Source organism: Amphiura filiformis, chromosome 13 (genome assembly GCF_039555335.1).
Source record: "Amphiura filiformis chromosome 13, Afil_fr2py, whole genome shotgun sequence".
NCBI classification, from domain to species: Eukaryota; Metazoa; Echinodermata; class Ophiuroidea; order Amphilepidida; family Amphiuridae; genus Amphiura; species Amphiura filiformis.
In genome coordinates, this window is record NC_092640.1 from 32,788,214 (window position 1) to 32,815,337 (window position 27,124).

Below are 27,124 nucleotides of genomic sequence, written 5' to 3' on the forward strand. Positions count from 1 at the left end.
TCACATTGGATTCAATGGGGTGTCAAAATGTGCCGGATTAGATAGTGCATCTTTTAAAAAAACAAATTTACCCCAATATGGTTCAGTTTTGAAATTGTGATTATTTTTCCAAGTGTAAGGATACTTTCTTGGCGCAGTATAGAACTTAGCTACAAATCTGAACTTTGAACTATCCACATGAACCTCTTCTAGAAAGCCTCTGCGCTCGAGTGCTGAGAATCCACTATCGGAGTTGCTGCGCCCGGGCGCAGTTCCTTATATGTAGGGGTGGATCATTGCTGCGCTCGAGCACAGAGAATCCACTGTTGGAGTAACTGCGCTCGGAAGCAAAATAATATATTTTCTTATTAAAATAAAGGTGGATCATTGCTGCGCTCGGACGCAGACAATCCACGGTCGGAATTGCTGCGCTCGGAAGCAAAATAACATACTAATTATTATAATATCGATGGATCATTTCTGCGCTCGAAATAGCAATACGGCAAGTTTATTACCATTAGACCTATAATATAGGCATGCATATAATATTTATAACTCGAATGTATTGACATTATTATTACAATATTTATTGCTTTATTTTTGGGCAAATAGTGGCGAATCATTTCTGTGCAGAAGCTCCAACAGTGGATTCTCGGTCCCCGAGCTCAGAAATGATCAACCGCGTGCGAGCGCAGAAATGATCCACCGATATATTCTCTTATTTCCATGATTATAGTAAGAAAATATATTACTTTGCTTCCAAGCGCAGTAACAGTAACTCCGACCGTGAATTTTCTGCACCTGAACGCAGCAATGAATCACCGCTACATATAAGGAGCTGCGCCCGGTGCAGCAACTCTGACGCCCCGAGCGCAAAACATTCACTACTGGAAATTCTGCGGAGGGGCGCAGGAGCCCTCCTGGTGGATCACGTACATACATGCATCATCTGAATAAGTACCAGTAACTCAAGGTACCAGCAAGTAAATTCTTGCAAAGATAGTCTCTGCTAGTGTAAGAAGATATATATCCCCCCCACTCACACCAATGAATCATCATCAGATGAATGATGGAGCTTAAGGGATCTAGAATGAGCGTTTATGGCGTTTCGACAGTATTTTTTGTGGGACATGAGAGCACCTCAGACGTATCAAATTGCATTCTGAATACGAAGCATGTCTTTCTGATATCAAATAATTTTGATTTTTTGAAATTCACAATATAATACAAATTTTATGACAAATTATTAAAATTTGATATTTTTCAAATTTTGATATATAACAGTCCTCGAAATAAATTTTATAAATCTAATGATATATTCTTAAAGTGTATGTAGCTGGGAGGAAAAGCCAGCGATCAATTGAAAATTTTGACCTTTTATATTGAAGATATGGATTTGTTTCCCAAAAAGACCTATTTTTTTTTTTTGGTGTTTTGGGAAAAAAAATCCATATATACGAAAGGTCAAAATTTTCAATTGATCGCCGGCTTTTCATCCCACCTACCTACACTTTAAGTATAAATCATCAGATTTATAAAGTTTACTTCAAGTACACTGTTAAATATCAAAAATATCAATTTTTAATGATTTGCCATAAAATGTGTATTACATTGCGAATTTCAAAAAATCAAACTTATTTGAAGGACGTTCTTCATATTCAGAATGCAATTCGATATGTCTGATGTGCTCTAATGTCCCACAATAAATACTGTCCAAACGCTCATACCCCTTCGCTAAAGTTACCTGTGAGGAAATTAAGATGTCCATCGGTGGTGAGGAAGAAGCAAAAGACGACGAAGATACACAGACCTTACTAGGTTCCAACTGTATTAGTCTAATCCAAGGTGGCTCTTTTACTGTCCACTGTCCAGCACTTGTACTGCAGAATGCAGATCAGTTGATTACCTGAAATGGTAATTAATACAATTTAAATTAATGTTTTAAACACATGTACATGTACACATAGTGCTAATAACAATAATAATAAAAAGCGATTCCAAAGTTATACATCAATGTAATATTGTGGAAATTGTTTATGACTAAATTACAAATCTAGATATGCCAACTGGTTATAAGTGTGCTGAGGCTTGTGGAGCAATGTCTAGGCGTTGTGCCTGTGCGTAACGCACTATAAATCACTGCGCTTTTTTATAAACATAACACAGTGTATTGATATAGAATGCTGAATGGCATGCATCCTGTTGGGCGCAATACTTACGCTAGTTGTGCAATAGTGAATTCACACTTGCGTGAGTTGGGACTATATACATTGATGCGCGAAGTATTATAAAAACCAAATAATTTCCACCTTATATTTATAGCCGAACAAACTTTAAGCTTGTAACTTCCAGTGTATAATTCCCAGTGCAGTTTACACTACCACACCTCCACATCATTGACCAGTTTAAACTCCCCAGGAGTATTTTAGTCCGAATAATCAGACCCAGAACAAAACATTAATTTCTGACATGATCGTGTTCTGGGTCTGAACTGTTTCCATTCGAAATCTTGATGGCAAATTGGACAAAAGAAGCACATGGTCCTACTTCAGTTTTTTAATCCCCTATTCATGTTGCGTGAATCACTCTATTGTGGACCATCCTTTTGATGACAAGCGGAACAGTTTTGACAGGCCTTTTGTCTACCTCTCTGTTTGTAAACAAACGAGGAGGTCGAAATTGTCCTCCTCGGCGAATACGAAAGGCAGCGTAATAGTACAGCACTAGGAGTATTTAGGAGGTTTACCAATCCAAGAACTTGGGCATTCAATTTTTCCACATTTTCCGCCCAATTGGATGACTTTTCCTATTTTCTTTACTAAAGTGCTATAATGCACATTAATGCAACATTCATCAATATATGCATCAACTTCAAATTAACTCAAAATTAGTTAAAACCTGGCTAGGCATTCAACTTTCCACATTTTTTCAAGTTTTCCGCCCAATTTTACATTTCTTTTATTTTAAGTGCTAACATTGCAACATACATCAAATTAGTAAAGCTTGTAACCTTGCGCGTTGAATTTTTTCATATTTCATGGGCGACATTTTTTCCATTTTCCTAAATAATTTTTAAGCCTTAAGGGACCGTTCACAAACACTTGTAAGGGGGGCCTGATGCAAAAAAGGGGGGCCCTGAAACTTTTTGACCCTCCTAAGGGGGGGCCCTGATAAAAATGACAATTTTCCTGGAAAAATTGAGTTATATGCTTTTCTATGGTATGGGGTTGACCCATAATTTTCATGTCAAAAGGGGGGCCCTGAAATTTTTGAGGTCTGTAAAGGGGGGGGGGGCTGAAAAATTTTCGCAATGAAATTTTTTTGCATCAGGCCCCCCACTTACAAGTGTTTGTGAACAGTCCCTGATAACATGTATTTGTATAAGCTTAGTCCTAAACCTTAAACATCATTTTCCGAGGCGCGAAAGTACACCAAATTGGTGTCGGGTGACCTTTGACATTCTTTTGTGGCGAGTCACATGGTCTTTCAATTCACGCCGAGTGTCCTCAGACGTGGTCTAATTCTGCATAAAACCGGGCAACGTTATTTCTATAGATCTGCTGCGCATTCAAATTGCATTGTATTGCATCGTAATTTCATTTGTGTCCATGCTAATTATGTTTACACAACATGAACTCACATGTTTCCAAGCAAATTCGCCGATAATAGGTGATCAAAAGCGATCGGAATGTTACAAAAGTACAAATCGCATTCAGCTTACTTCATATGAGATGATCTTTGGAAAAATACGGCATAATTTGTCATGGTGCTTTGGAATGATGTGCAGTAAAATACTAAAACGTTGCAGCAATTCATGATTGACAACTAAAAATCAGTGTGTCGTTCAGTATCCTCCGCTGTCAATTTCTTATCCACTCACTAGTCCTCACAAAAGCTTTGTGTTGATTACGTAATGTGTGGAGGCAATTGCAAAAAGTACAATGAAATAATGAGTAGGGCGGGCTCCGGGCGGGTTTCTTCTTCGTCTTACGTAACAGTATTGTTCTCCAAATAAAACCCGGAAGCTTGTTGTTTGGTGCTCTAGCTGAAATACAGCAAGATAATGTAAACCTGTATTTTAGCTAGAGTATCTCTAAGTGTCCTTGACAGCAAGCCTTACATTAGGCAGGCGCCGGACGATTTTTACCCAGTGGTTCTAACCTTTTGGCTCCTGGTTCAAGTGAAAATGTATGGACCAGGAGCCACTAAAACAAGTGTTTGGCTCCTGGTATAAAAGCTTAAATTGACCAGTATAAACTATAATTGACTGGTTTTGTGCTCAGTTGGCAAGTCAACATACACGACAAACCACTATATTGCTTTTTATCAAGTTGATTTAATTAAAATCTAGTCAACTGGACTTACTATTTATTGACTGGCGACGTTTCACATCCTATCCTGGATGCTTCCTCAAGCCGTCTGATTTTTCGGGCGGCGATTGGTCAGTGACCAGCGTTTCTGGATTGCCTCGTCAGTATCCAAAGTAATGGTGAACTGATCACTTCTGTGTACAGAAAAGACACTCACATGGACCAATATCTCCTATTTGACTCTCACCACCCATTAGTCCATAAACTAGGGATTATCAAAACGCTATTCCATCGTGCGGACACTATTTCATCGAATGAAGACGCCAAGACCAAGGAACACAAGCATTTGAAATCTGCTCTTGGTGCTTGTGGATATCGCAAATGGACCTTCGAGAAAGCGCTTCATAAGCCAAAATCGCCAACAAAGGACGACGCTTCACATACTGCATCAGCAGGGGAAGAGAAACGACGACACAACGTCACCATCCCCTATGTGTCAGAGCTCTCCGAGAAAATTCGCAGAATTTTTAGAAGATACCAAATCCCTGTCTCCTTTAAGCCCACCAACACACTGAGGCAAAAACTTGTTCACCCTAAGGACAAAGTCCCGAAAGACAAACAGAATAACCTTGTCTACGCTATCCCATGTACAGACAATGGGTGTAAGGACTTATATATAGGGGAAACCAAGCGCATGTATCAGCATAGAAGAGCAAGCGATCCGGTTGTGGAGACTCGGCTGTATACTCAAGATCTCAACAGTACCAACCACACATTCGATAACAAGGACGTTGTCATATTGGACAGAGAATCGCGGTGGTTTGAAAGAGGTGTGAAAGAGGCTGTTTATGTGAAGCGGAGGAGCCATCTCTGAACAGAGGAGGAGGTCTGCGCCACAACTTGGCAGGGGCCTACAGTTCAGCTATCCAAAAGATCCCTCGACGTCTCAGTTCTGTGACCCCGTCACGGGTCACTGACCAATCGCCGCTGAAAAATCAGACGGCTTGAGGAAGCATCCAGGAGAGGATGTGAAACGTCGCCAGTCAATAAATAGTAAGTCCAGTTGACTAGATTTTAATTAAATCAACTTGATATTTTATTTACCTGGATGACTGAGAATATATACACAAATATATATTGCTTTTTAAAAAAAGAAAAAAGAATAGGCCTAGCAGTTTAATACAAGCAACTAAAATGCCCTTAAAGTCCTCAGCAAGTAAAGTATTAATAGTTCAGATGCAATTTAAATTGACCTTGGATGCCACTTTGACCTTGTTGAATCCCAAATTCCCAATACACTTGTTCATTGAAGTTAAATGCACTTTTTGAACGCAATTTTCTTATCTGGTTCAGTTCATGAAAAGAGTGGGTCACTGGGTTGCCAGTTTTATTCATTTGTATTACAAATTTAATAATTATATGGATGTTTTTTCTTTGATTTTGTTTGATTTAAGCTTGGTCTACCATGTAAAAATTATAAAAAATTATTATTATTGGTTTAATTTTGTTTACACTTTGGTATACACATAATGTATATGCTGGAATGGATAAAACCTGTAAAACTAATTAATTTCTTCATTTCTTGAAACTGCTCCTGGGTTTGCAAAAATGGCTCCTGGTTCAGCAAAAATCCCAAGGACCATGCAGGAGCCGCTTTTTGGCTCCTGGTCTTGACATACTTAATGTAAGGCTTGCTTGACAGGCTTGACTATGGCTGCTTCAGTGGTCATGAAAGAATTTAAAAGATAACCTCTGCCCCAATAATCCCAAGCTATTGTCTGAAACTGCACCTCGGAAGATGTATGGTAGCATATAAGTCCTCAAATGATAGTCATATAACGACCAAAAGATAAGTGACTATCATTGAGGACTGAGTTCTGCTTATTTATTTTTCGGCGATCTTTTCTTTTAGACCACCCGAACTATATAGGGCTAAAAGTCACTATTTAACAAGCTAATGTTTTGCAACAAGCTTAAACTGTTGCCATCAAGGTTAAAAAGCTTTAATTCACCTTTGCCATCAAGGTTAAGCAAGAAATTTTATTCATTTTACTCACCATTCTTTGCCATCAGACCAGGGGTATTTTTCCGAGAACAAGATCATGAAGATCGATGTCCCGATCGCGTCCAGGATCGCACTGCCGTTCTGCAACTTCCCCCCCCTCCGGAAATCTTGATCCGATAATAAATCCAAATTAGGGGTGGGCGATTTGATATGGCCTACTTTAACAATAAAAAATAAAGCAAATTAAACGCGAAATATTGTCGGAAATATAGATCAGTAAAATTAGGTAGGTCACTATATTAGCGATTTTTTTAATGATTTTTACGATGAAAAACAGGTTATTTTAAGCTTCTTTTCAAAAATTGGCGAAAATGTTTTAGCTTGTTACAAAATCGCTAAAAATCGTTTTTAGCTTGCTGGATATTTTATTCAAATAGTTTAAAGCTTGACTCCTTAGATGAAACTTTTAGTTTAAGCTTGTTAAAATATTAAAGCTTGATGAAATAGTAATATTTCAGCCCTATATAGCGCGGGTGGTCTAAAAGAAAAGATCACCCCTTTTCAAATCGGCCAAATCACATGGGGCCTCCAGCCAACAACAAATATAAACTAAAGACTCTCCTCTACATGTTGATCATGTTCATGTGTTCAGCTTCACATAAAATGCAATTTTTGCCAAGTCAAGTATTTAACCTTTATTTACCGAAATCGGCCCATAGAAAGTTGCTCGATTCGAGGTCAAAACAGAATGTAAATAAAATGAGTCAGCTCTGCTACACGTACTTCAAGTCTTCAACTGAACTAGTCGCTCTGCTCCACGATCTATTGTGGGTTGAAAAGCGTAAGGCCATAGGAATTGAAGTAGTAGATTTGCGCCCAGAACTTTTTGAAATCCCACACGGCTTTCATTATTCATTATTCATTATTTCTATTCTATTAGGCACAAAATGAACTACATGTACCCCCATTCACGCTGTACAAAGTAATAGAAGTAAAGGAGCCGGTTAGCACGCCAGGCACCACAAAGCATGCAAAGTGCATAGCATCGGAATTTTGGTGATCCCCGTCATCCTTTTTACCGTTTGAGGCAGTATCGCGCTGCTCATTAAATATTCATGAACCCAATCACGTCACATTCACATGGTCTTAATCGGTAGCTTGGAGTGGTTGGGATTGATCAGGCATGTTTTTATGAATGAAATTATGACCTTAACAGGGGTCAGGCAATAGCATATTCATGTGGTGTTTTTTTTTCAAGATGGCTGCTGGCTACCGGCGTTGCCTGGCCTGTCATGCTTGTTGTACTGAACTAAACGCCGGGACTCAAGGGTGAACAACATCATTGCAGACTCATTTTCACGGTTGTTACGACTGTTTTACCAACTTCAAACTTGCTGATTTTATGTTTGAAAGCCATTTTTTCTTGTTTCTGGTAAATAATGAAATTTTTTGCAAATAATGAAAAAATATGCGGTAGGTTTTGGAGCATGCGGCCGGCGGTGGACGCAAATCTACTACTTTTATTCCCATGGCCAGCCCTCGAATTAAGGATCTGAAGGGGCACGGCAACTTTTTTAGGGCAAGTTGATAATTGCCTTGGATTTTCACTGAAAAGGCAAGGCAGCACGGCAATTTGTAATATTTCAAAAGGGCATCACGGCAACTGTTGAAAATTTGAGAAGGGCACCAAGGCAATTTTTCAAAAGCGAATAGATGCATTGCTGTCAGCTGAATTCAACACCAAAGTAAAATTTGACTCTCAACTTTACACTAAAACTAACCTGATTGCTCAAAAAACCTGCTTAAATAATACAAAGCAGTCAAAAATCAACAGTTTAATTTACTTCAATTTTGCGATCCCTAGTTCTGAGCTGCAAAACGGACTCGAAACAGTGGTGAAACAGCTGTAACTTTGGTAATGATATTGATCAAATTCGCCGGGATAAAAATTATTTTGTGCAAAACATATCTAGAGATGGGCTCACATGTACAAGATACAAAAAATGTAAGACGATACCGGAAGGGTATCGCCATCGGTTTGCAATGGGAAGTCAATGTTTGCTAATCGAGAGATCAATTGATTTGCCCAGCACTCGGATTTTGTTCACGACACAAGGAAGCTTAGTTACTATTAAACAGCGTTTCTGATTGGTCGATAGTAAGCTGAAGGTATTTCTCCGACCAATCGAGAAAATGAAGTCAGATTTCTAGCAACCAGATAATGTAGCTAGCCGATGTGATTGGCTGAATATGTAAGCTTACGTACCCAGCGTGGTAAATAAGGCGGGCCCGGGGGCCCATAGCCTGTGAAAATCAATGCGGGCCCGACGAAAATGTGCCATGAGGGCCCAACTGGCCCATGAAAAAAATAAGTAAATAGATAAATAAATTTAATCTTACTGAAAAACGGGACTGAAAATACAAAAAATCTTCCAAGACATCGTCCATACTTACACTAATTCATAATGGAGATTCGCTTTTAAATGCTGATTTTTTTCAAAAATGTGTTTATTTTCCACTCTCAATTTATTCGGGCCCGCAAAAGTTCGTGGGGGCCCCTGAAGATTCAAGAACAAGGGCCCAAATGGCCCATGGTAATTTTTGCTTATATTTACCACACTGTACATACCTATGGTACATGTAATGAATATTAATTCACAACAAACTATTGATTGATAGCTGGGTTACGATGCTCAAAATAGCGATCGTGTTCAAGATTTTCCGATTTTAATTTTCCACAATTTTTCGGGGTTTTAACCAGTACCCGGTACTTGTTAATGATTTTATATAAATGAAGGGGCAGGGCTGGCTGGCTAGGGCACCCACAGCAACTTCATTAAAGGGCACGGCAAGTGACTGCTGTCGGTAAAGGACATATTTTGAGGGCATTACGGCAATGGGGCCGGGGGTGGGCACCCACGGCAATATGCCGTCGGTGCCGTGGGTTAATTTGAGGGCTGCCCATGGCCTAAGTGTAGCGTCATGCAGGCATGAGACTGCACTTTCCTAAAAAACCTGAAAAAACTGAAAATGCGCGTGAAATTGGGCAAAAAGTACCAAAAACAGGCTGAAATTAAATAAAGTTGCGGAAATTTTGACTATAAAAAAAACTGAATTCAGTTTTTAAACTGAATATTCTCATGCCTGGTCATGTAAAACAAGTACCCGGATGGCCGGGGTCACCTATTAGTACTTAAGATTTTTTTTTTCCACTTCCACCAGACTGGTGTTGTTAACTTGTGGTCCCAGTCCGGTCCCAGGTTGTGGCGCCAGCATTGCCTGCTTGGCCCATGAAATGGTTGACAGACAAAAAACGGATTTTGAAAAATTAAAAAAAATTCATAATCATAACTCCACCATTTCTTGGACTACTGAGCTCATTTTTGCACCATTGATTTTTTTATGCTCTTTACAGTGATACCAAATTTGTTGGGGTTTTATGAAAAATTCAAAAATCCACCGCATAAAAAAAAAGTTAAGCTTATTATTTTTCAACCGATTTAAACACGACTTTTGTTCATCATCTAACGATTATATAATCAGGAAAAAATCACCAATTATCCGAATGGTTTCTTAAGTTGATGATGCTACTAATTATGTTGCAAAATATTTATTTATTAACCGATTTTTCAACAGATTATAATGGCACTTCTTACCCTTCTTACCTTCTTATTCTGTGGAAGCGGTCATGGGATTGCGTTTGGTTTGGTTTGGCGTACTGAAAATCCTCTTTTTTGAGGAGCACCATACTGTGTCAAAAAGACGACAGGTGGTGAGTTCCGCATCGAAAAAAGTTCAAGTAACCTGGTTTGTCCCCGTGGTTTGTCACAATATAAAATATGCAACCAATGATGATACCAAGCAAAAAAGCTCTATTACTGAGCACTATTATACGACAGGTTGCAGCTCTAGGTTGCATCTATAAAAGAAGAAAAGTTATTCCTTCGGAGGAGGGTTCACTGCAAGAAAATAATTATGTGTCATCATGACTTTTAGCTACTTTTTACCTGAAGAAATAGGCTCCCACGCCACTGAATTCAATCTCAATGCATAGCTATGCATTGCACGGCAATTATACCTCTGCAATGATAGACTGGTCAAATCAGGGCAACATCCAGCCCTAATAGCTCCTAATCCGAAGAAGAGCATATGGTTGAGGTGAGTTTTTAAGCTTTTTACAGGGCAGGGTTACAAGATAATTACCAATTTGGCAGGCTAAAGCATGGGGGGGCATTTTGTGACGACAAAAAGTTTAGGTGTTGGATTAGGCTAGTCTTCGCAACTCAAACTTTAAAAAAAAACAGGCAAAACAGACATGCCATCGGTATGACATTTTTGTTATAATTGGTGCTGCCCTATGTAGTTTATTAAAAAGTGCCCATCTCAGTTTGTTTTTTTGGTGCGCCAACTTGAAGAAAATGCCAGCCCTCTTATTCTGGATAAATAATGGAGTATTAATTACAATTTCAAGCATAAGAGTTTAGGCAGGGCTGTCAACTCTCCGCACGCATTGGCCGTGAGTCTCACGCATTTGGTCACTTTCTCACGGTCAAAATGCTGTAAAATGAGTAAAATCTCACACATCGCCTAAATAATTTGTTGTCCCAGACACCGGACCCCCCCCCTCATTTTTTTATGATGAAAGGGGGTAACAGAATTTAGTTGGACCACTTCAATATTACGCCCTACACCATAAAAAGGTGTAAAGAGGCTGTGCAATTTATAATGAGCACTGGGGAGGGTAAAAACTCACTATAAAAATGGGTGATCAGTCAACATTAATAGGTAAATTTTCACGGGAAAATTTTCTGGACACGTGACCAATGCGTATCAATGTGAGTGTAACCTCGAGCCTGATCTCTGACCTCAAGGTGACCTCGCTATTCAAGTCTTAGTAATTTTGAATTGGAATAGTATTTTTCACCGCCATTTTGATAGAAATGTGTGCATTGCAAATTTATTGAATATTATTATGTTATCTTAATTTTTTCACAATATCATCAAAACATAATTTCAAAAATATCTAAAAAAAAAAAAAATATTTATCTACGGAAACTCTTACCATAACATTATTAACTTCGACAAGTAACTTATTTTGCCTCAAAGGAAGAATTCTTCCTATTCAAATACATTGAAGAACACCGCTGTGCTCGGGTCACATTCCATAATGCTAATATGTTCATGCCCATGGGTGTCACGTGTCCAGAAAATTTTCCCGTGAAAATTTACCTATTAATTCTGACTGGTGAGTTCTGGTGATGGGGATGTGTGGCCACATTACTCCTCATTTTTCAACTCCTTACCCAATGACCCCCTTTTTGTTTAACTCCTCTCACCCAATGACCCCCTTTTTGTTTCACTGAATTCCTCTTACCCAATGACCCCCCTTTTTGATATCCTGTCACAAAATTTTGATAAAATTTCTGATAATCTGTCACTGAATGACCCCATATTTTCATTATTTTTCAATTTTCAATTTTTTGATGAATTTTTAGAAATTTTGTATCAAATTTTATATTTTCACTGAATAGGCCTAACCCCCTTTTTTGGTAAGATTTTCCCCAGTCTCATGGAAAGACCCCCTTTTTGCGCACCTTCTCACTGAAAGACCCCCCTTTTTTGATGTCTAGGCTGCACTGAAAGACCCCTAGTTTTGAACTGCTGTCCGCACATCCCCGTCACTTTCAAAGTCAAGTGTCTTGTAGGGCCTATTGTTGTTTGTGCTTGTAACTATTGGTGGGGTGGATAATTGGAGCACTTGATGTAAATATTTTGTTGATCTGTCCCACTCCCCACTTTATGGTTTCACAAAAAACAACTTTTGTTGTCTCCCCCCTCCTTCGGGAAGTGGCATGCCCGGGTGGCATGCACAGCAGTGGCGTAGCCAGGATTTTGGAACCGAGGGGGCACAACTTGTAAATGTACCAACGGAAATATTTTTTGCCGACGGAAGTTGTGATTTGTTGACCCAAATTTTTTTTTCCATGGTTTGAAAAAAGTGAAAAAAGGATTAGGCCTATAGGCGGTACCAACATAAAAACACAAAATGTTTATGTAAAATTCAATTTCATTCACAATTTTTCATCATTTTTTTACAATTCTCCACTTTTTTCTGTCACCCCAGGTAAAAGATAGTCTATTGTTAACCCAATTTTTTTCTCCAATGCCTTCCGTCTACCGACGGCCTTACATGGACCGACAGCCATGACAAGCCCCCACTGGCTATGCCACTGATGCACAGAATTTATAAGTGGATGGGAGAGGTGGTAGGCTTTTGATTTCCACAACTTACTTCACACACTTTTCCCAATCTTTACTTTGTAGCCTAAAGCTCCAATATGTACCCTCCCTGAGGATGAGGGGAAAATTGCTGCCTTGTGCCTTTGTGAGACTAGTAGGCCTACATTTAGTTAGTGAGCCAAAAGCACAAATTGCTCACTATTTGATAATAGGTAGACGGGGTGGAGCATAATTTAATGATGCACCGTCAACACCCCTATGACAACTGCCCTAGTAGAAAGCAAGTGCCTTTCAAATACATGAATACTGCCACCACGAGAACTAGCTAGAACTGCAACTAACTATTTTCTTGAGCCATTAAAAACTTGACACTTCAAGTGCAGTATAATCCCAGTATGTGTTTGTTTGTTTGTTTGTTTACCCAGGTTGGTCCGTGAGGGACACATGCTAATCCATGTGAAATCCGTGGACCATTCCAAGCTCACACAATAAAAATGCACAAGCCTGGATAGCCAGTGTAGGCTAATAAGATGCACGCTGGCCTAGATAGCTTTAATAAACAAAGCAAGAAATGGAAGAAAATAGCAAGGAAAAGGAGAAAGGAGAGAATGCCACTCCCAAACACAATTGCACAATTTTACTCTTAGCCCTTACTTCATGAAAAAGGAAATTGAATTCCAATCTCAAGCCCCGATGCAAAGGCTATGTAACTGAAATGTATCTTTTATTCTGACTTCCTTAGATAGAAAAGTTGAACAAGATGTCCAAATCAAGTACAATACTACATGAGCCGAGGCTTAAACATTCCTTGCTTGTTTTAAAATATTTTTGAAGTGATTCTGATGAGATATTTTTGCTATTCATTATGTTCATAACACGATTTTCTTGTAATTGGCTGAGCTAACTCCAATCAGGCTGGAATTAGCAAACACAGGCTACACAATCGTCCTTGCTTTCAGTTTTCAGGCTATACACAATTGTCCTCACTTTCAGTTTTCAGGCTACACAATCTGCCCTTGCTTTCAGTTTTCAGGCTATACACAATCGTCCTCACTTTCAGTTTTCAGGCTATACACAATCGTCCTCACTTTCAGTTTTCAGGCTACACAATCGTCCTTGCTTTCAGTTTTCAGGCTATACAATCATCCTCACTTTCTGTTTTCAGGCTATACACAATCGTCCTTGCTTTCAGTTTTCAGGCTAAACAATCGTCCTCACTTTCAGTTTTCAGGCTAAACAATCGTCCTTGCTTTCAGTTTTCAGGCTACACAATCGTCCTCACTTTCAGTTTTCAGGCTATACAATCATCCTCACTTTCAGTTTTCAGGCTATACACAATCGTCCTTGCTTTCAGTTTTCAGGCTATACACAATCGTCCTTGCTTTCAGTTTTCAGGCTACACAATCGTCCTTGCTTTCAGTTTTCAGGCTACACAATCGTCCTTGCTTTCAGTTTTCAGGCTATACACAATCGTCCTCACTTTCAGTTTTCAGGCTACACAATCGTCCTCACTTTCAGTTTTCAGGCTACACAATCGTCCTTGCTTTCAGTTTTCAGGCTATACAATCATCCTCACTTTCAGTTTTCAGGCTATACACAATCGTCCTTGCTTTCAGTTTTCAGGCAGTTTTCAGGCTACACAATCGTCCTCACTTTCAGTTTTCAGGCTATACAATCATCCTCACTTTCAGTTTTCAGGCTATACACAATCGTCCTTGCTTTCAGTTTTCAGGCTATACACAATCGTCCTTGCTTTCAGTTTTCAGGCTACACAATCGTCCTTGCTTTCAGTTTTCAGGCTACACAATCATCCTCACTTTCAGTTTTCAGGCTACACAATTGTGCCCATCCACCACAAACTGGCCGTAAAGTCGGCATTTTCCATTTTGAGATAAATCAAAAACAGTATATGGATTTCTATGTAAAATATATTAGGAATTTGACCTTTGATGAACCATAACTTCACTTCCAAATGTCCGATGAAGCTGGTTGAGGTGTCATTTTAAAGCTGAAAGTGAATTCATTCAACATCTGCAATAAACAGAAAATGACCTAGACTTTGTGGTGGATGGTCACAATTGTCCTCACTTTCAGTTTTCTGTTTCACTAATTCTGGCCCGATTGGATGGAGTCAGCTGAGCCAAAATGCCATCAACGGCTGGATGGGCAAATTATAAGAAAACTATATACTATTCTTTTTTTACAGAACTTTACTTCATATGAACTGAAATGGTGGATTATTTTGAAGACCCACAGGATGCAGTGAATGTGGTTGTAGCTTGTTATAGCGAGGTAGGTCGATGTAGCAACAATGTTAATGTTTCTTTCATTTGACAAAATGTGTGGTTTTTTTTTAATACATGTGATGTAATCTGTGAAAACCCTTCACATGGTGATATGTTTAATTTGTGGGTTTTGCAAACAAAAAACATGGACATTTAGAACTCTTTTGAACTGTTTTCATTTTGTACCTGTCACTTTAACATCAAAAGAACATGAGCAAAGAAGAATTGGAAAAAAATAAAGAAATAGTTATGCGTTTAATTCTTTATTATCTTTATTATAAAGCAATTTGCCTTTTTGAAGACCACGTTGGTGAAATTTTATTTAAAAAATAGGGCCCTGAATTGGGCTATTCCAGTTGAAATCCATACACCTCCTATGGAAAACATGACCTTCATCTCCCACACAAGGGGTCCACCTGTGTGGTAGATGAAGATCATGTCTTCTATATGTCTGTATGGAAGGGGTGTAGGTAGATATTCAAATGGAGTCACCCATTCAAGTAACCCCATTTGAGATTCATTCTCCCTGTGTGGAAGATTAAGGTCTTGTCTTCCATAGAGGGTGTATGGATTTCAACTGGAAGAGCCCATTTTCATCTACCCTGGGACCTCAGCTAGCTTACCTAAAATTCACTTTGTACAATGGATACTAAAATTCTTACCAGAAATCTTGACCCAACAAAATTGTCCTCTTTTTGTTGACTTGGCAAATTTTCCTAAATTGTGTGTTGAGCAGATGCTATTTGGTGGAGTGGATTGTCTGTTCCCCCATATAACTAAACTGAGCTCAAAAAGAAACTTCTAATTTTTACAACTTGTGAATCACAAGGTCATATCTTAAAATACTGTCAATCAAAATGAACCAAAATTACACACAGGATTACCTTAATACTTACTCAAAACACATGTCAGTAACCAAGCAGTTGTCCAACTGACACAACAGCAAAATGCACTGTCATGGGACAGCTTCCTGGACTTCCTTCACTTTCACAGCCCAACATTTGGCACCCAGGACAAAAATATGTGAGAATGCACACAAGATCCTTGCACAGATGATAAAACTGTGCTGCTTTCTGCTTTTCATACACTTTTTGCATGAAACAGGTCTGGGCTGTGAATGTGGTCCAGGAAGCTGTCCCATGTCAGTGTATTTTGCTGTTGTGTCAGTTGGATAACTGCTTGGTTACTGACATGTGTTAAGAGTAGAGTATTGAAGTAAATCTGTGTGTAATTTTGGTTCAATTTGATGGACAGGATTTCAAGATATGACCTTGTGAAAAATTATAATAGTTTCTTTTTGAGCTCAGTTTACATAACTGTTTTTTACTATGTCAAATCCTCGGTAAGAAATAGTTGAAAGATTGTTTCAAAGCAAATAAGGAAGAACAGGAGTATTTACAAAATGAAATTCTTCTTTTACCAAATGAAATGTACTTCTTTTACAAAATGAAATGTACTTCTTTTATTACTTCTTTCTGCATGTAAAACTCTCTCTAAGGATTATGTTAGTTGCCTGAAATAGGCCATATCTATTCTTAAAATAGGCAATTTGCAATGTATTTGAGTATTATACACCAAGAAATCAATCAAGAAAAGAGAGGTAGTGACTGTTATGAATTGCAAAGTGAACTGTATAAGCTTAATTTGCCAGAGGGGCAAAGAATAAGAGCCAAGATGGACAGGATATAAATTAACCTTTCCCAAGTAGAAAGAGACTGAGATGGGAAGTAAGGATGATGATGGTGTAATTGTGTGGTATCAGCTGCATTTTGGAATCAACCATGTTTTGAGGAGGTTTAGTTTTAACAGATATGGTGATGTAATGATTTATGTGATTGGGGGAGGGAGTGGTGCTGGGGGCAGTGATGGTATAGGGGTGGTAGCTGGTGATGACGGTGGTGGATGCATGTGCAAGTGGTGGTGTGATGTAATTGTGTGGTATCAGCAATATTTTTTAGAATCAACCATGTTTTGAGGAGGTTTAGTTTGAAAAGATATAATTATGGTGATGTAATGATTTATGTGATTGGGAGGGGGTGATGATGGGGGCAGTGGTGGTATAGGGGTGGTAGCTGGTGATGACGGTGGGTGGTTGCATGTGCAAGTGGTATCAGCTATATGTTTTAGAATCATGCAACCATGTTTTGAGGAGTTTTGTTTTAACAGATACCGTAAACGTTCGCCTAATGGCGCTATGGAGTGCATGGAAATGAGAGAGCGCCATCCCTGTAAAAGCCTACTATTATCACTGATCATTAAGGGTACGATGTAGTTAAAGGGTGAAACCTATCGACACATACAATTATGAACAAGATCGAACAAACTTGTTCATGATAATGCGGTAATCATTCACCTGATACGTTGTAGGCCCAGTGAGCAGAGCATTAGACTATAGTGCGAGAATAAAGAGAACTTGTGGAGAAGATTGATGGTTCGAATCTCATGCAGTAATTTCTGACAGATTATGATGTCTGTCAATGTTTTTTTTTCTGATTTGAGGAAATTTTATTCTCTATTTTATCTTTAACATTGTTTATATAATTTTATTATTTTATCTTGTATGTGTCTTTTTTCATGCTTTGTTTTTATCGTTTCATTTTAATCAAATGTTGTAATGAACCTATTTAATTGTATAAGCATTTGTTATGTGTGTGAGACGAACTGTCATGTACTGACGACAAGTCTTTCAATTCAAGCGTGAGTGTCCTTGCCTATGCATCAGTGGTCATAAGAGGTATATCATTTTATTCGAAATGAGGGGGGTCCCAAATATACGGGGGTCATAAAGTCTTGGAAAGAATAATAGGAGGGGGGTCATAAAATGTTTTATTTTCTGATTTTATAAAATGTTTTATGACCAAAATGTAGGGAGTCACACGACGACCACAGAAAGTGTGTTATTTTATTCAAAAAGACAAATTTCAATACAATTTTGGGGTTTGGTATCATAAAATTTTTGTTGCCGAAATAGGGGTGCGCAATTTTATTGACGAGACTTTTTGTAAATTTGGGACCCCCTTCCTAAAAAAAAATGATAGCCCTCTAAGAGGATTCAAAAGATAACCTCTGCCCCAATAATGCCTAGCTATATTTGTTTGAAACTGTTCCACAGAGGATGTATCATAATAGGCTCAGTCTTCAAATGATATAAATAAAATTTGAATGAGTGAACGAACAAAATCATACAACGACCAACTGAATAGAGGCTGTGCATATGGCGTATCATCCCGTAAATATGGCGGACTACTCAAATGCATTCAACAAAAGCATGATTGCATCTACCGCGACAGTTTGTCTCACACACATAACAAAATGCACTACGATCAAATAGGTTGATGACAACATTTGATTGAATGGACTGCACTGCGCCATGATTACGGGAAGAAATCGGTTCAAATCCTTTGTTTGGAGCCAATCGACAAACGCAAGGCCTCTATAGCTATCATTGAATACTGGCTAGGGTTCAACGAAACAATGAAAACATGTTATAAGGCGCTTTGGAAGGCACACAATACCCCAATGGCTTTCCATATTATGTGCACTCAACAACTATTCAGTATCGAAGCCCGCATCGGGTTACGTAATGTTACTATGTCAACGGGATCGCGCGCTTAAGTAATGAGCCACGATCAAAACAATCAGTACACAAAAAAGGCATATCAAAATAGCGTGATCGTAATGATCGCCATTCAAACAGTGCTTGGTTCCGATACCATCACAGAGTTACGTAACTACTTCGTGGTCTGATAGTTATATGATCAATGGTCTGATCTACTTGGGTTCGATCCTTTTAATAAAAGAAAAAATAGCTGATCATTTATAATGCATAAATGAATAAAGTAATGTAGTTACACAATTTGAAACATTGAGGCCGTTCTATTTTGCAAAGGTCATTTAACTGTTAAATGTAGTGGAATATAATCACGCATTGATAGGTAGCAGGTGGAGCAAATTTTGTCAGCGGTTTTTGTTGCCGCTTGTTCGCAGTGCCTATTTATCTATAAAAAAATAAGAAAATTAAAATTAAATTTAAAAAAATCACAATATTCATTCGTAAAATGGGGACAAAATCCAAAAACATTTCTTGACCCTTCTTCACATAAAAGTGGGAGCAGAAGTCAAGATTCGAACAAGTACCAATCAACAATCAAGGCGCACCCACTACCGACTGAGCTAACGGGTCAGACAATAGAAGGGTGTAATTTTCAACTGAAGAATATTAAAAAAATATGAAGAAATTACAATGTTATAAAAAGATTTACCAAAATGAGGTATAACGATGAATCGATTTACAAATTAAGTCAAATGGCACTTTGAGAAAGAATACCTGAAGAAACCCCAAAACATCTGCTGCTCTAGCAACTAACCTAGTGACCTAAAGTATTGGGTCATGTCACGATATTTTTTTCTGAGGCATTATGTCCAGGTTGCTCAATTCCACATACATGTATCCTTAATGCTGTTGAGATTTTACAAGGATGGCGCTCTCACATTTCTAAGAATCCAAAAGCGCCATTAGGCGAACGTTTACGGTATGGTGATGTAATGATTTATGTGATTGGGGGGAGTTTTGATGGGGGCAGTGGTGGTATAGGGGTGGTAGCTGGTGATGATGGTGGGTGGTTGCATGTGCAAGTGGTGGTGTGATGTAATTGTGTGGTATCAGCTATATTTTTTAGAATCAAACATGTTGGAGGTTTAGTTTGAGAAGATATAATTATGGTGATGTAATGATTTATGTGATTGGGAGGGGGTGATGATGGGGGCAGTGGTGGTATAGGGGTGGTAGCTGGTGATGACGGTGGGTGGTTGCATGTGCAAGTGGTGGTTGTGATGTAACTGTGTGGTATCAGCTATATTTTTTAGAATCAACCATGTTGGAGGTTTAATTTGAAAAGATATATGGTGATGTAATGATTTGGAAGTGATGATGACGGGAGCAGTGGTGGTATAGGAGTGGTAGCTGGTGATGACGGTGGGTGGTTGCATATGCAAGTGGTGGTGTGATGTAATTGTGTGGTATCAGCTATATTTGTAAGAATCAACCCTGTTTAAGGAGGTTTAGTTTGAAAGATATGGTGATGTAATGATTTATGTGATTGGGAAGGAATGGTGGTGTAGGGGCAGTGGTAGTAATAGGGGTGGTAGCTGGTGATGATGGTGGTGGATGCATGTGCAAGTGGTGATTGAGATATTGGTTGTGCTGATAATGATACAGACGAAGATGAGGTAGACGATGGTGTAATCATGTGGTATCATCAGCTCTATTAGAATCGACCATATTTTGAGAGTTAGTTTTATGTGGTGGTACAATGATTTATGTGATGGGAAAGAAATGGGGATGGTGGGGACAGCAGTGGTAATTGGGATAGTAGCTGGTGGTGATGATGATGTAAGTGGTGGTTGTGATGTAATTGTGTGATATCAACTGAATTTTTAGAATCAACCATTCATTTTTTTCTCGTGTAGGAAATAGGTTAATAAATGTGTATTACTTGTTGCTCGGGGCTTGTGCATTAGACGCATTAACATCTCAGTACAAGTGCATTATTTTGTACAATTTCACTCTCAACAAGTAAGACGCATTCATTAACCTATACATAATACACAAGGAAATTATTATGAAATTGTCCATTTCCTTTTATCACACATTAGTGGCATGGCGTGAGTCATCCTATTGGGGGCACCGACCATGATGGGTGGGGGGGGGGCAGGCTTTTGTGTGATCTTTTTTAAGGTGACCATGGTCCTTGACATACTCACACACAAGTTTGCATAATTTTTCAGCCCATTTTGCGGGTGCTATACTTGAAATATCGCACATTTCCACCCAATATTATTGAATATTATTATTTGTTTCAAATTTTATCCAAAATTGGTTTGAAAAACTTGATTAGTGTAAAATTGGAAAAAAAAATGTTCGTGTTGGAACATTAACTTAAAACTAAAAGGGCTGAAACTAATGTTTGTTCTGGTCATGTTCCAAATTTGCCATGTCATCGTAAAATCATGGTAGCCATTTTCAAGTCACAGGAGTCGCCTAATTTGGATACCAAATTGCAGGTTTGCATATTCATAGAAGCTGTTAAAAGCCCCTATTATAGAGAAAAAAAATAGAATCCCCTGTGGCTGTAATCGCATTACTTGAATTTCATCATCATTACCATCATCAAAAGGTTAAAGATCCCTGCACCATTTGCATTGTATCTGTGACTGTGAGTCACTTTTAATTCTATCTGATGCAGACATAATTTAGTATTAAATAGATTAATATATCACCTGCTATTAATCCCTATCAATCTCATCCGCCCATCTTCTGGTAGTATTTGATTACACCTGACCACAGCAGAATGCATTCCCATCATGCATTGGAGAAATAAGTGACATAAGCATTACAAATATTGCATTGTGGGATGGTTTTGGCAGTTTTGGGAAACGTTGAACTCTGACCTATTGGGGAAATTGCTTTAATTATTATTCATTTATCAATAAAATATTTTAAATAATTAATTTGTGCCAGACTTCAGTGTGTCCCAAAACTGCAAAAACTGTCCCAAAATGCATTGCGAATTTTAATGCCAATTTGGCTTATTGTGCCAAATCACTTACGAAACCTTGCTAATACTTTGCTAAACAGAATATTCAACAACTCTTCCTATACCTTTGTACAGAAGCCAACCGTTGTTAATCCGTGATGAATCCACACTTTTACTGTAGCGTACACGCGAACTCGAGCAAGACTACGCGTTACGCGAGAGCGCGTAAAATTTGTCATGTCTGGAACCTTTGTGTGTATGCAAGCTTACAAGTTGCAGTCAGTATTTTTCAGGTAGCGGCTAAACATTGCCGTTTTATTCTGTTGTTTTATTGCTGATATCAACTGAGAAATCATTGAAGTTTTTGTAAGGCTGAGTGGCAATGATTAACTGACATTCCTCGTGAAATAATCATGAATTATACGATCTTTAGCTTCTTTACGTTGTTGCATAATTAAATTTGTTGATGTGCCATGGTAATGACTTGGGGATTCAATCATGTTTCACCATTGTTCATCACCGATTAACAACTCGCGTCCGGCGCGTCTGCATGGTTTTTGAATCCCCAAGTCATTACCATGGCACATCAACAAATTTAATTATGCACATATATTGCAAACTTGTATCTCAAGCCTCAATCAAAGCAATTGTCTTATTTTGTCATAATTATATGTTATGCACTGGTTGGTAGAAACACATGAATGAGGCATGATGGGAAGGCAAGATACTCTCCAAAGCCACCTGACAAGTTAATAGGGGGGATTTGATGCCTTCCCATGGTGCAATGCAGTAATGGTGAGATTAACAGGTGTGTAACTATCTTGGTCATTCTCAGGGGGTAAAAAAAACAGGTAATTGAAAAATCTCCCTGTTGGAGGAGAGAAGGGATTTCTGCAAAAGGGCTGATTTGGTTATTATAATTTCCATCAGGTGGGTAAGGGTTTCTTCAATCGAAAATTGTTTGCTGTCTGCTATCTACTGAAGTTAAAGCCATATTATAACATTTGCTGAGGAGAATGCCCTCAAAATATTTTTAAATTCTGGTTTTTACACAATTGTAATGTACTTTAGTCAATAAAGATACTCTGCAAAAATCAAAACTCTAGGTGCTGTAGTTTTGTCAAAATCCGAGATTTTGAATAAAATGATGGAACCGGCGTTTTATTATTACGATGGGAATATTAGTCGAACATGTATGCACAGTACATACACGGCGTGCGGGATACACATACACACACACCCCGAGGATCGTATCAGTACATACAACCGCTGGGAGTAACATGCATGGGCGCTTAGTAATAAATTCCAATTTTCTATGCTTTACCTCACTTGTTCGGCTCAAAATTAAAAGGGACATAATGCTGACAGTAAAAGCTAACATTTTATGGAAAATAAATACTAATCTATTTTTACAGAAATTTTATAATATGGCTTTAACAGATGGTAAGGTAGATGGGAAGGCCTAGATGCTGATGAGCATATCAGACTGGTCTATTCTATATGCTGTCTACTGAAGAAATATAATAATGATCAAAGTTGCTTTTTGCTATCTACTGAAGATAGCAGAATGATCCTGTGATTTCTGCTATCTACTGAAAATAGTGGACCAATCGTTTCTATTGCTGTCTACTGAAGAAAAAACAATCTCTGCTTTCTGCTTTCTACTGAAGATAGTGGACCAATCCATTCTATATGCTGTCTACGAAGAAAAAATGATCTCTGCTTTCTGCTATCTACTGAAGATAGCAGACTGGTCTGTTCAATATGCTGTCTTCTGAAAAATAACGATCTTGTGCTTTCTGCTATCTACTGAAAATAGTGGACCAATCTTTTCTATTGCTGTCTACTGAAGAAAAATGATTCCTGCTTTCTGCTTTCTACTGAAGATAGTTGACCAATCCATTCTATATGCTGTCTACTGAAGAAAAAATGATCTCTGCTTTCTGCTATCTGCTGAAGATAGCAGACTGGTATGTTCTATAATGTTTTGTAATGAAGAAAGAATGATCTTGCTTCCTGCTATCTACTGAAAATAGCAGAATGGTAATTTTTATACGATGTCTAATGAAGAAATAATGATCTTTGATTTCTGCTATCTACTGAAGATAGCAGACTGGTCTGTTCAATATGCTGTCTTCTGAAAAAATAACGATCTTGTGCTTTCTGCTATCTACTGAAAATAGTGGACCAATCTTTTCTATTGCTGTCTACTGAAGAAAAAATGATTCCTGCTTTCTGCTTTCTACTGAAGATAGTTGACCAATCCATTCTATATGCTGTCTACGAAGAAAAAATGATCTCTGCTTTCTGCTATCTGCTGAAGATAGCAGACTGGTATGTTCTATAATGTTTTGTAATGAAGAAAGAATGATCTTGCTTCCTGCTATCTACTGAAAATAGCAGAATGGTAATTTTTATACGATGTCTAATGAAGAAATAATGATCTTTGATTTCTGCTATCTACTGAAGAAAGCTGACTGGTCTGTTCAATATGCTGTCTTCTGACAAAAAAAATTATCATGTGCTTTCTGCTATCTACTGAAGATAGTGGACCAATCTGTTCAATATGCTGTCTACTGAAGAAAGAATGATGTTTGCTTTCTGCTATCTACTGAAGATAGTAGGCTGGTCTGTTTAATATGCTGTGTACTGACGAGAGAATGATCGATGTTTGCTTTCTGCTATTTACTGATGATAGCAGACTGGTCTGTTCTATAATGTTGTGTAATGAAGAAAGATTGATCTTGCTTTCTGCTATCTAATGAAGATAGCAGAATGGTAATTTTATATGCTGTGTAGTGAAGAAATAATGATCTTTAATTTCTGCTATCTACTGAAGAAAGCAGACTGGTCTGTTCAATATGCTGTCTTCTGACAAAAAATAATGATGAAGATAGTGGACCAATCTGTTCAATATGCTACTGAAGATAGCAGACTGGTCTGTTCTATATGTGACATGATCAAGGGGATGAGTCACATGTCGCACCCAGGTCAAAAATGAGGTTTACATATGTTTCTAAAGAGGACAATTAGGGCTTTCAGAAACTGAAAACCCCATCTTGATATGACTTTTCTTTGCAAAGTTACGTCAATTTGCCCCCAAATATTTTGCCCCCCCTGAAATTCACTTTGCCCCCCCCAATGTCCCTCGCAAAAAAATTCCTGGCGCCGCCACTGTCCGTCACACTAAGCCTTTGCATAATTAAGAAATATTGTATTTATAACTGCCATTTGCACTGTTTGCTGGACATCATCTTGAAATTGCATGGGAAAAACCTATTGTAAACCATTGCCTAATTTGTATGTAGTACAGTTTTAATTAAAGGTGAACCTCATTGAAAATAAAGTTATATATCAATGGAAAGCTTATGATATGAGGATATTAAAATAATTTTTTCCGATTTTTTGATGGCCAATAAAGCTGAAAAATTAAAAAATGAATGAATTTTTGGTCTTTTTAAGGCGCCCTAAAAAGCACCCAAATCAATCGTCTTTGACCTTGAGAATGCTCGTGACGTAAGCTCAGGGTTCGCAGTCACGTGATCCTACTCGGATACATGTAAACAAGGCTTGCTTCCTGTACTTTGCAAGCTGCCCGGCAAGTCTGATTTTCACAATAAAGCTTGAAATGAGAAGAATCTTCAAGTTGCTGATTTCTTCTATATATATTAGAAATAATAGAATTATTGTCAACACGAAAATGTTCCGTAAATTTTTGACACAATCAGTCATAACTGGCTGGGTATAACTGGGTAATTGAGTTTGAATTTCGCGCTGGGATCAATTCCATGCGCAAATGATTGCTGCTGCCGTATACCGTTCATGTCATGGACTGAATAAACATGATCGAATAACAAATTAAATAACTTGTTTGTGACATTCCCTATTCTTGATTCATTTAAAAATATCTGATTTTTAAAAATATCGTCTTGTAGTAATCAAAAAATTAATTTAAAAAACCGCCGATTTCATCAAATTCAGACCATAAAGGTTTTCACATTATACCGCATTGCGGTAATACATTCTCCCGGTACATTCTTTCCACACAATCACGATTGAAAGAAACGGATACTTTATTATAAAATAAATACAATTTCGGGTACAATTTAGGCTTAGTAGACCGTTATTTGATGGAATTCTGAAATCTGAATAAAATAAAAATATTGTCACTTGTGTCACGATTCTTTTAATGATACTACCATCAGTGTACTGAAAAAGTGAAACATTCATGTTTTATGGATTACCGAACACGATGCGTAAATTGCTGCTTTTATGCTGAAGAAATTACAGGCAGCAGCACGATCAAGGTGGGCAAACACAACGACTCGCTTCGTCTCTCCGGTAGCACAAGTTCAAGTTGCGCCGTGTTTCAGCAGATTTGATCAATCGTTCCCTTATATTTGGAACATCTACAGGAATAAATTTTGCTGATGAAGTAGCAATAAGTTGGAAATATCAGAATGTGAATATCAAATCGGTCATTTTGTCTGCAAGTACAGTACGTACAGTCGCGGATACGGAACACTCGGCGACTGAGTGAGTTCACCCCGCCCCGTATGTATGTACGAAGTTCGCCTATCATACATGACCGGTTGTAAAGTTAAGAAATAATTAAAAAATCCCGTACATGTACTTTATTCTATTCCTTCGATTTCTCATTGTGATAAGTTCATCTCAACTTGGTGTGACGATCTGAACTGGTAGCACTAGCAGTTATTTTTTGCAATCTGTTTTCATTCCGGTTCTTCGCTAATCTTCGCTCATGCGTGTTTTACTGTAATATTCCCTGCATATCGTGGATGGCTTGGCCTATCCCAAATCACCCCGGCCAGCACTTTTCCCATTTTTTAATCCACACACTTTATTCAGGAACTTCATTCTTGATTTGACCATGATGTTTCCTTCATGTTATTCTTATTTTATTGAAGATATTTTTCATGTAAAGTAAGTTGGCAATGACTGAGTTCGGGCATTGGCCCGATGCATGCCACAGTAATGCATGGACATTGTGTTTACAATCAAACCCGGAAGTAACTGTGTGTCCCGTGTTGACGCCATCATCGAAAAGCGCCCAATTTGAACGATTTCGCTTTTGTAATTTAGGGGGTGCCAATATCCAATCTTTGCATGGAGATTATGTCTATCCTGGTGCGTTAGGCAAATAAAAAATATTCTTTTCTGCTTCCTGGCATCATAAGCTTTCCATTGATATATAACTTTATTTTCAATGAGGTTCACCTTTAAATGAACTTAGCATCACATATTTGTACTTGTTCTGTATTATTACTCCCTATAATTGCGGTGCTTATATCAGCTGCATTTTTGAACCAGGAAGTAAACCAGAAATGAGTCGTATTTGCCCTGATGGCTCGTACATGGCAATTTTTTTCATTTTACCTTCTGGAAAGTGCAACACTCTGATAAACAATGGGTCCAATCTGGAGCAACAAACGAAATTATCCTAAGTCCTGGGTGAAAGAAGTCACCAGTATTTCATGAAAAAATAACCAGAGGCACAGAAGGCAATTGCCTTGGGTGCCCCATGCCTTTGCCTTGAGTAAGTTGGTGCCCCTCAAAATGTGTAACTTTAGATGTATTCTTTAATATGTGATTGCCTTGGTGCCCTTGCAGGCCTTAGCAGAATTGCTTGGCTGCCTTCGCAAATGCAAATGAACTTTTTCCTGGTGTTTTACTCCAAATTATTTTCATGTGATACACTACAACAAATTCTTCTAACAAGTTGTAATGTTTATGAAATTAATAATAATA

The 27,124-nt window shown here is 38.2% G+C and overlaps 1 protein-coding gene across 1 annotated transcript; it reads left to right on the plus strand.

The window, feature by feature from the left end:
• The first annotated feature begins 1,739 nt into the window (after positions 1-1,739).
• LOC140167596 (uncharacterized) lies at positions 1,740-5,163 on the plus strand. The gene is made up of 2 exons (XM_072190895.1): positions 1,740-1,876; positions 4,494-5,163. Exons 1-2 carry the CDS (start codon positions 1,740-1,742, stop codon positions 5,161-5,163), a joined length of 807 nt encoding a protein of 268 aa, XP_072046996.1.
• The last annotated feature ends 21,961 nt before the right edge of the window (positions 5,164-27,124 follow it).

Excerpts from the sequence above, each read along its gene's own strand:
- LOC140167596 (XM_072190895.1), top strand. The coding sequence starts at position 1,740 with ATGTCCATCGGTGGTGAGGAAGAAGCAAAAGACGACGAAGATACACAG. Across the intron at positions 1,877-4,493 it reads GTACTGCAGAATGCAGATCA|AAAAGACACTCACATGGACC; the intron begins GTTGATTACCTG and ends TTCTGTGTACAG.